General features: G+C 41.5%; 1 protein-coding gene across 1 annotated transcript; it reads right to left on the bottom strand.

The window, feature by feature from the left end:
- Positions 1-2,302: 2,302 nt before the first annotated feature.
- LOC144044864 (glutaryl-CoA dehydrogenase, mitochondrial-like) lies at positions 2,303-9,775 on the bottom strand. The gene is made up of 12 exons (XM_077559538.1): positions 9,582-9,775; positions 9,040-9,159; positions 8,705-8,734; positions 8,466-8,606; positions 8,282-8,344; positions 7,890-8,060; positions 7,681-7,810; positions 3,520-3,736; positions 3,343-3,446; positions 3,136-3,261; positions 2,900-3,060; positions 2,303-2,734 (listed from the first exon to the last, which is right to left on the bottom strand). Exons 2-12 carry the CDS (start codon positions 9,137-9,139, stop codon positions 2,661-2,663), a joined length of 1,317 nt encoding a protein of 438 aa, XP_077415664.1. The 5' UTR covers positions 9,140-9,159; positions 9,582-9,775; the 3' UTR covers positions 2,303-2,660.
- Between the last annotated feature and the right edge of the window lie 496 nt (positions 9,776-10,271).

A 10,271-nucleotide genomic window follows, 5' to 3' on the forward strand; every position in this document is an offset into this window, starting at 1 on the left:
GAGTTTTCTTTATTTCCCACACTTCACTTGATTTCATGCAGCAAGGCAACCATCACGTCAGCCGCCGTCGTCAGCCGCCGTCGTCATCCACGGCTGAAAGGACACACAACACACACAGGCCATTTGGGCCACAAATAGACACAGTGACTCACATCTACACATACCCAGAAGATGAAAAACCTTAGGTCCAAACGAAGACAAAAAAATTGAGAGAGTAATTTCCTTATGTAAGAGCTATTCAGGACAAACACAGCCAGGGATTTGCAGCTCTTTAATTCCCTCCACTTGAAAGTTGCAGACAAGCAATACAGTGGTGGTCTTTATCTGCTTGCCCACCCCCAGCTGCCCCCACACCCCCGTGTATGCACAGTGATGAGCTGCTAATTACTGGAAATCTGTTCAGGGCTTCACCACTACTAAGTTGCTTCAGGAGTAAACGTGAAACTCCAGACAGTTGTTGGGATGCAATACAAGACTTGTTTGCCTGTTTGAAAAATAGATCAGGTCAGGTTAATCATCTTTACAGTTCTCGACATGTCATTTTCATTTTTATTGTTGCACTACATACAATGAAAAGAACCTTCTGAACCAGGGACTTCCAGTCACTTGACTTTTTTCCATGTCCATCCATCCATTATCCAAACTAGGATAAGATCAGGTCAGATCCTTTACTTGGGTCAAAAAAATTGGGTCATTTTGTATAAAACAACCCATAAAGTGGATCGGTCCATTTTTTTAAAATCCATAATTGGGTTACTTTTGACCCAACTGTTTTTAAGGTGCACAGTGGTTACAAAAATAATTTGAATCTGAATTTAAAGAATTCTGAAAATTAACCAATTAAAATCAGACATTGTTTTAGAAATTTGGGTTCAACTTATTTAAAAAAAATGAAATAAAATAAAATAATGAAACAAGCCTGGTTGAAAATAAAGGCACTCGAATGAAAATATTTTGACCATGTTTAACCAAGGTGTGTCTTCTTAAATAGCATAACAGGTGTCTTCAAACTTAACCAGTCAATCAGCCCATGTAAAGGATGACAAGTAGTCTCTGTGCTGTTTGGGAGAAATGGTGAGTACCTCATTAGACATGGACCAGAGGAAGCAGAAACACAATTCTAAAGCAATGTCTGGTTTCCATTTTCATAAAACTTTCATTTATTATTACTTTTGTCAGATTCAGTTATCGCTGCGACTACTGTGTATTTTTCTGTAATTGAGAAGTAACAACAATTTTGTCTATGTGCCTTTTTCTCTATTCATTTCTGGCCTTAAAAATGAGTGTGCCCAATCTAGTTCTCAGTGGCTCAATAATCCTTAGAGAGCGGTTTCCTGCCGTGTGAATGGCTTTTTCTCTACAGCCCCACCATTGGCTGACGACTTGTCTAAGCTGTACCCTGCCTCTTATTCATCTGAATTCACACTGAGGCCAGCGGGTGTGCTTTTCCGTTAGTTGCCGTTTCTGCCCACAAGTACGTCAGGATGCTGTGAACGTGATCATCCCAGAGGATAACACTGAGTGTGTGAGACCTCTCGTGGCACATGCAGACACACTTATGTAACTGCCATCTGCATCATAGAGAGCGTCTTCCAACATTTGCCATGCACTCTCCTGATTTTGAGTGGGCCACATTTAAAAGTCCTGATGAACGAGGCCCGCCAAACATCCCATTGCAGAGTGACTTTAAATATATTATACATATTGTTACATAACATATGTCACTTTTATCTCGTTGGCTTGATGTTCTAAACCAGGCGTGGTTGAAAAGTTCACTGGTTCATTTAATTTAGAACAGGGGTGCTCAAGTTCGGTCCTCGAGAACCCCTATCCAGCCTGTTTTCCATGTTTCTCTCCACTAACACACCTGATTTATGATCAGGATCGTTATCAGGCTTCGGCAAAGCTTGCTGATTTGCTGATCATTAGATTCAGCTGTGCTGCAGGAGGGAGACCTGGAAAACAGGCTGGATAGGGGTTCTCGAGGACCGAACTTGAGCACCCCTGTTCTAAACTAAATGAACCAGTGAACTTTTCAACCAAATATTTTTACATGCTGTACTGGAGTCGATCCCAGCAAGGGGGCCTACAATCTGGACTGGTCACCAGCCGATCAGACACATAAACATATAAGCTATGGACAATTTAGAATCTTCAGTTATTCTGAACTTTTGGAATGTGGGAAGCTTTTGGAATGTGGGAGGAAGATGGAGTACACAGAAAACACAGCTACCTTGGCAGAGATCATTTCAGATTTGGAGTCTTTCACCATGCTCCAAATTCAACACATTTGACAACTGAGTTACTAAATACTTTTTATTCAAAAGCGCTGATACAAACTTGACCTTTAACAAATCATGCAGTGACGATCATCTCAGGACGAGAACCAGTAAAGTGCTGCAGCATCATAAGTCATTCGTCAACAGTTCAACTTTAAGAGTTGAGATGTGGAGAGCTGAATCAGCAACCAACAGCAAATCAAATGTTCACTTCAAAACTTCCTCATTCTGTCATTTTGATGAAACAAAATATAAAATGAAAACAAGCTTTCAAATTACAAAAATATTTCTATCTCTCTAGCCATATAACAGAAGTGACCTTTACAGTTAATTTCAGACAGCAGACTCCAGTTGGTTGAAAGCAGCAACAAGAATTCAGCTCTATTTGTTCACAGTGAAGGACTGCAATCCGGTGATGGCTCTGCCCAGGATCAATGCATGGATATCATGCGTACCTGAGGATGGGGAGATGGTGGGAAGAACAGGAGTAACATGTTTAGTCCCTTGGACATTACTTTGGGTGGCAAAAGCCGGAGCTTTTTAAAAATTAAATAAAGGAAGTCTAAAAAATATTTTTTTTGGGGGGGTGGGATCTGTTCATGGATTTCGTGACCCTTCACCTTCATATGTGTTGACGGCCTCCAGGTTCATGACATGGCGGATGATGTGGTACTCGTCTGCGATGCCGTTCCCCCCCAGCATGTCTCTGGCCTGTCTGGCAATGTCCAGAGCTTTACCGCAGCTGTTCCTCTTCAGCATGGAGATCATATCGGGAGCTGCTCTGCTCACAAACCAACACGCTTGGATTAGCGACATCGCTTTGTTGCAGACTGACCATTTGGTCAACGTTATTTACTTTTTCTCATCAATGAGTCTTCCCAGCTGCAGACATGCCTGCAGGCCGATGGTGATCTCTGTCAACATGTCAGCCATCTTTTTCTGCATGAGCTGATTCCGTGCGAGCGGCACTCCAAACTGGATCCTGGTTTAGAGGACGAGAACACAGTGCTGGCGTGTCACCTTAACTCCCTCAAGTGGGACATTTAGAAATGACTCCTCTAACCTGTCTAGTGTGTACTGCCGAGCTGCATGGAAACAGAACTCTGCGGCCCCCAGAGCTCCCCACGCAATGCCATAACGAGCGTTGTTCAAGCAGCCGAATGGGCCCTGGAAGCAGACGGCAACGTAACATGTCGGGAATCCTCCCCAACATCAACACGAAAGGTCTCCCTCCACTAACCCCAAGGCCAGACACGTTGGGAAGCAGGTTCTCCTCTGGAACCTCCACCTCATCCATGACGATCATGCCGGTGGCGGACGCTCTCAGGGAGAACTTTCCCTCAATCTTGGGGGTGGACAAGCCTTTCATGCCTCGCTCCAGGATGAAGCCACGAATCTTGCCGTCGTCACATTTCGCCCACACCACTGCGATGTCCGCCACTGGGGAGTTGGTGATCCTGTAAATGGGAGCGACTTTGAATTACACTCATGCGTGGTGACTTTTGTAAACATAGCTTGTATTGAGCCTTGTTAAATACACAAGGCACCAGGTGAAAATATCCATCCATCCATCAGACCCATCATTCCTTTTTGTATAGCGCTTGTCCTCAGTGTCGCCAGTGAGCTGGAGCCTATCCCAAATGATAGGTAGATAAATAACCAATCTGAGTCATATTACTCTCAGTTAAAGTTGCAATATGGAACTTTTTCCCCAAAAATAACTTTACAATAAGCTTTTTATTTGACCATTTATTTGTGAAATGCCTTCTAATTAATAGAATAACACCTTAGCTGTTCACAATGGGTACTCCTGCAAGCCTCTGGCCAATAGCTTTCAGACTGGATTCGGGTTCGAATTTCCCGCGCCCTGACTGCGGATGTGACGTAATGCGCGTGGTGTGTATGTGAAGAACGGTATGTGCTGTTTCATTTTTTGTCAGCAGGTGGCAGTAGCGATTCGAAATAGAATATTCTATGTTCAGTAACTTTAACCGAACGTGCATGTTTTGGGAATGCGGAGAAAATCCATTCAAGCACATTGACTTGAATATGCATATTTTACACCCACTTTTGTAAAGAGGTTAAACATTGAATGTACAATGCGACTGTATGCTAGATCATCATCATCCTTTGCAGTGAGTTACATACACTAATTCAAGTGTAAAGACTGCCACCTTGTGAATATTTGGCAACATTACACTTCAATTTTGACATTAGAAATTAAAGAGGTGGGAAAAACTAGGTGCAAATAGGTCAGAAATGATAACCACAGATGGCCAAAGTACTCAAACTGTACTTAAGTACAAGTGCAGATACTTGTGTAAAAAAGACTGGTAAAAATAGAAGTACGGGTTCAATTTCTTTAAGGTAAACTGAACTGATTCTATAATGTCCATAAATACAAAGTGAAATAAATGTTCTTGTCAATTATGTATAATACCAGCAACCAACTTGGCTCAGACCTTTTATGCTTGGAACTTCCTTACTTGTTTAACTGTCAATATCAATTGAAGCCTATTGATTACCAAGTGAAAATCAAGACGAGTAATAAGTCTTTTACAAGTGTTAGCCAAGCAAGTCGCAAGTCCTGAAATCCAGCGATTTACATGTTTTGTATGCCGTGTATCCGCTGTGGTTGAAAAAAGTAACAAACCTATTTTGACAAATTAAGGAGCAAAATGTTCTGACATGTTTTCAAATGTTAAGGGTGACTGTAGTCATAATAAACCCACTCAAGTAAAGTAGAGATACCTGAAAAATCTACTTAAATGTTGACAATTAGCTGAATATCTCTATTTTTCCGTCCACCACCATATAACATTTCAGGTGGTCTTAAAGAGACTGTTTTTTACGGGTCGAGCGCACTACCCACTACACCATCCATTCATTTAAATTCATCAGCGCAAATGTTTTACTTGTAGTCTACACCAGTGTCAGCCAATGGATTTTAAGACAGCCAATTGTCATTTCATTGCACTTTGGCATCGCAAACGTGACGAATAATTGACTGCTTTGAATTTATCTGGACAGAATGTTTATTGATAAAGGCTACTTGTCATTATCCCATGGAGGAAGTCTCAGAGAAAGTGGGCGTGCGCTTAGTCCGCAGAGAAGGTGAAGGCGTGGGGCCGCACGCAATGACGTCAAATCGCGCCAACAGCTCGTTTTCTCAGGTTGGGAGGGGCTGGTGCTTGCAGAGCAGAATCATTTCTCATACAGAGGCGAATGGAGGATAACACAACTTTGGTCACGTTTTTGGTGAGGAATTTGCATTTTAACGTGGCTAAAAGCTCCAAAAAGTTGATCTTTCATGTTGCAGTCCCTTTAAATAGCTGATAGTTTATGAAACTGTATGTAATAATTACAGTATATGTCATATAATCAAAAAGTATCTTTCAAATGTTCTTACTATTGTTGAGGTGATGCAATGCACATATACACTCACTGGCCACAACATTAGGTACACCTGCACAGTCTGTTACAACACAGTGCCTTGACTTGACACTGTTGGAGAAATATACATTATATATATAATATCCATTTTTGCCTGCATGACGCCAAGAGAAATTTCCAGTATTTTTGGCTCAAACACATTTCGTAACGACAGGGGCAGAAGAAAATACAGCAAAACACAAATATTAACTCTTTCACTGCCAGACGTTTTCAGAAACGGGTTGTCCCCACTGCCAGCCGATTTAAGCATTTTGAGTGATCTTTCAAGGTCCACAGAAAATGTTGTGTTTGGACTATGGAAACACACACACTACCAAATGAAAGATTGGACTCTCAGCTTTCATCAGAAAAAAAAGTTTGTTTCTACCTTATTCCGTTCTTCAGTAATCAACAATAGAAAATGGTTACTTTCACTGAAATTCTCTGTTTTGAAACAAAAAACGGAGAAAAAGAGCTTTTTGTGAAACGATGTTATTTGATGCACTCTAGTGAATTGTACACTTCTTTTTGTCCATGAATAATGCCACAAACACCTAAATAGTGCTTTACTTCTGTAAAACGCTTTCACCAACAATGAAAAAGTGTTTTTTGATTGCAAAATACGTTTATTTCCATTCAACAGTGTAACAATTTGACAAAACAATTTCGCAAACTATTTACAAATGTGTGCAACTGTGGTACTACTTACAATTATGTGGATGCTTCAAATACAGTTTTTCCTTTTGTAACGCTCTCCTGCGTGCAAGGAGACGCCAGGACTCGCACAACAGTTTACTTTCACTTTCGCATTGGTCCGTTTTGCGTGCAAACGTTACACTTTCTTGACGGCCTTTTTTCCGGGGAATAAAAAGCAAGTAGCAGACTGTACACACTTCCTCCGATGAATATGCATTGGACTCGGGGCACTCTCCGTCGTCCGATCGAACGTCAGCCTGTGCGTGCTCGGTTGCGCTCCGCGTTACGACACCGTCATAGCCGCCGCGTCAGCGGTTCCAATTTCGCCGTCAAGCTCGGATTCACCTTCATCATCATCGAGGATGATCATCGTCGTCATCAATGTACTATTTTAGCGTTGGTCGATGCCTTTCGTCTTGTAAGTGTAGAGCTGCTTGCAAACGCTCGCCATTGCCCGTTCCCTCCTCCATCTAGCTCCATCTAACGTCTTCTACTGCCGCGTCAATGCTTCCCAACCACGGAGTCACCACCCTCATCTTCATCATCGATGATGATCATCGTCGTCAACAATGTGCTCTTTCAGCGATGCTTTTGGTCTTTGAAAAAAACGGCTCGGGCGTGAGCTCCTCGCGACCGGCCGCCATTTTTCCTTTGTCTTCCATTCTCATCTCCTGCGCGACGCTCTAGCTCCGCCTCTACTGACGCCCACCCGATCTTGTCAAAAGAGAGTCATCGCTGCCCTCTAGGGGCCAAAAATAGTCATTAGGCACAATAGACCGGCTGGGAACTTTCACCACAGCTCCGGAAGCCTTGCCCGCACCCATTTCAAAAAAAAAATAAAAAAAAATTGGATGACGTCTTTAGACGTCATTGGCAGTGCTCCGTAGGTTTTTACTTGACGTCTATAAACGTTAATGGCAGTGAAAGAGTTAAGGTTTTAAAAATGTGTTGCTTGTCTTAAAGCAAACACACAACTATTGAAAAAGCAACATCAAATGGCTCTCAAATATTATTCAGTTGAGTTCTTCACAAAAGAAAGTTAACGCCTACCTAACATTGACAATCCAAAGTGCAATGTCAAGGCTGTTTTTAAATGCTATCACGATTATATTTTACATTGTTCAGATATTACCGATACTGTTACCAGCAACCTATTTATTACATTGTTTTACAATTGAGGCTACGAGTGAGGTGTGATTTGAGATGCTACTATGTTACGGGGACATTCATTCCAAAATCTCTCCAGTTTGACCCACACACTGGTCGCACATACCACGTCTTGGAGCCCGTGACGGAGTAGGTCCGACTGGACGGGTTGTATTTTGCTCTGGTCTCCATGCTGCTTGGGTCGCTGCCATGGTTTGGCTCTGTCAAGCCAAAGCAACCTAGGATCTCTCCACGAGCTAAACATAGAAACAAGAAACTTTTTTTCTTAGTTTTAGTCACTGTGTGGGTGTTTCTAACTAGCCAGATCATTCTTACCCAACTTGGGCAAGTACTTCTGCTTCTGCTCCTCGGTGCCATACGCATTGATGGGATGCATGACCAGCGACGACTGCACGCTCATGACCGAACGGTAGCCGCTGTCCACGCTTTCCACTTCTCGGGCGATCAAACCGTACGCAACGTAGCTTGTCCCCGCACAGCCGTAACCTTTACATCAAATTCAGGATAGGACAAGAATCATGCTGACTTAACAGATTCAAATATAATCAGATCAGATAGCTCGTGTCAGGCAACATTTTCCGGTTTTAAAATGGCTGCCCAACAACAAAAATTTAAAATAAAATGCTTCACTAAAAGCAAGTGTGTAGGTCTGTCATGGTCACATCCATACAAGGGGATTATTAAGTAGACTGCGTGTTGACACTGACCTTTAATGGTTGGACCCAGGACACCCAGCTCTCCCATCTCGGACACTATTTCTCTGTGGAACACTGATAGAAAATAACACAAGTTGTGTGTTTTGAATGGCAAAGGTTTTACACTAAATAAAATAGAACCCATTAATGGACTGTGTTCCTTTCATTCAACTGATATCATCAATAACAATCTTACCTTCATTTCTGTTTGCTAAAATGATGCGTGGCATCAGTTTGTCTTGGCAGTAGGTTCGAAAAGAGTCTCTGATCATGACCTCCTCCTCTGTCAGCAGGCCCTCCAGGTCCAGAGCATCACGCCAGTTGAACTGGACTTTTGCTGTCGGCATTTAAAATAGGACCACACTGGAGTCAACCTTCAATTCTTAAAAGATATTTTTATCTTCAAAAAAATAATCCAGAACTGTTTCCACATACTTGCTTTGGTCTTCTTAATGTTCTCTGCATCTGGGGGGGAAAAAGTGATTAAGTATGGTGGTTGAGAAAAAAAGATATGTAGCTTTTTTGTGTGTTTTTCATGAATATTATACAGTTGTGTCCAAAAGTATTTGGACAATTGACAATATCAGAGCTATTACAAAAATATGACATCCACCATTTAGGGATTATTGTCATTTCATGCAAATTACATCATTATTCAAAAGTACTCGGACAGTTGGCATAATTCTATAATTTCGGATACATGCCTGCATGTATATATAAATCAAAATGAATCACATTGAAATTAGCTTTTTTTCCCCTCGATGACTTACCCCGCCTAACAGGTGCTGCAGTCCCCTGAGCTCGAGCGAAAGCAAGGTGGGCACATCTCTGAGGTTGAGCCAGGAGGCGACACACGTTCCTCAGGGCCATGATTCAATGCGAGTCAATGTCTAAAAAGTCAAAACAGTTAAATCTATAACATCTTAAATAAATAGGTAAAATAACGTCAGCAGTAAAAGGAAGATGCGCATGCAGTGTCATAACCTTGACTGTGTGTTTACACAACTTTAGCTTGGTCGATCAGGGCAATGTGTTAAATATATTGCTACAAGACTGGTGCAGCCATATGCCATTAAAATCATATTGTTAATGTTATCTGGAATGTTCAATGAGAAATGAACTAACACCAAACTAACTCGGCTAACTTGGCTAACACACCGTACTGTATGCTACTGTTGTTATTAGCTAACAACGCTAGCTCGTACATTTGGTGTCAACAAAACAACCATTGTCTTATGTATACTGTTCCATTGCATGCTGATTTGTTAGACAGATAAGTAAAATATGCAGTAACCTCTTTAAATTAATTTACCTGTCTTTAGAAGAAAAACGTTTGTCGAATCCACCTTTCGGTCTTAGGTTGACAGCGAAGCCAGTGACGTCATCACGTACAAGACGTGACATTATGTAGTCGTGGCTAAACTTGTTTACACAAGTTGTTATTTCACAAAATTAACTCTCTGCTCATGTAATTGGTCTAAGATTTACCAATAATATATGTCTGGCATTTAATAATAAATAGACTTGTCTTTTTGTTGTATCCGTTGTATGAGTTTGGTTACGTCACTGGCTGCTTTTATCCTGGTTGGCCCATTAGCAGGGGCGTGAGACTAACAGGAAACGATTGTCACTTGCCAGGAGAGGGAAAAAAGTGTACAATAAAGTACAAAAACAAACAGTTGTGGGCATGCTGCTGTACAATTCACCGTGTACTGTACTATAGTCTGTACAGTGATCACGTGTGAGTAACCACATCCAGTTTGGAGTTTATATTGTACGTTTAAATCTGCCCTGCAAATAATTTATCAACTTCACATGTTTATATTTAGCATTACAACAGACAAGTGTCTGCCTCATAGAGTATAGAGGTTTGAATTCTTAATATCTCCCAGTGCTTGTTTATGGGTTTTCTCCAGGCACACATTCCAAAAACAAGCATATTGAACATTGATACTTGTCCATAAATCAGTGTGAATGGTTGTCAGTATGTGTTTTGGTAATC

The sequence above is a fragment of the Vanacampus margaritifer genome, chromosome 2 (genome assembly GCF_051991255.1).
Source record: "Vanacampus margaritifer isolate UIUO_Vmar chromosome 2, RoL_Vmar_1.0, whole genome shotgun sequence".
Classification (NCBI taxonomy): Eukaryota; Metazoa; Chordata; class Actinopteri; order Syngnathiformes; family Syngnathidae; genus Vanacampus; species Vanacampus margaritifer.

Coding starts and splice junctions, on each gene's coding strand:
- LOC144044864 (XM_077559538.1), bottom strand. CDS start 9,139: ATGGCCCTGAGGAACGTGTGTCGCCTCCTGGCTCAACCTCAGAGATGT. Junction 7,811..7,889: donor GAAGTACTTGCCCAAGTTGG/GTAAGAATGATC, acceptor TTCTATGTTTAG/CTCGTGGAGAGATCCTAGGT. Junction 2,735..2,899: donor GGCCGTCAACACATATGAAG/GTGAAGGGTCAC, acceptor CCCCATCCTCAG/GTACGCATGATATCCATGCA.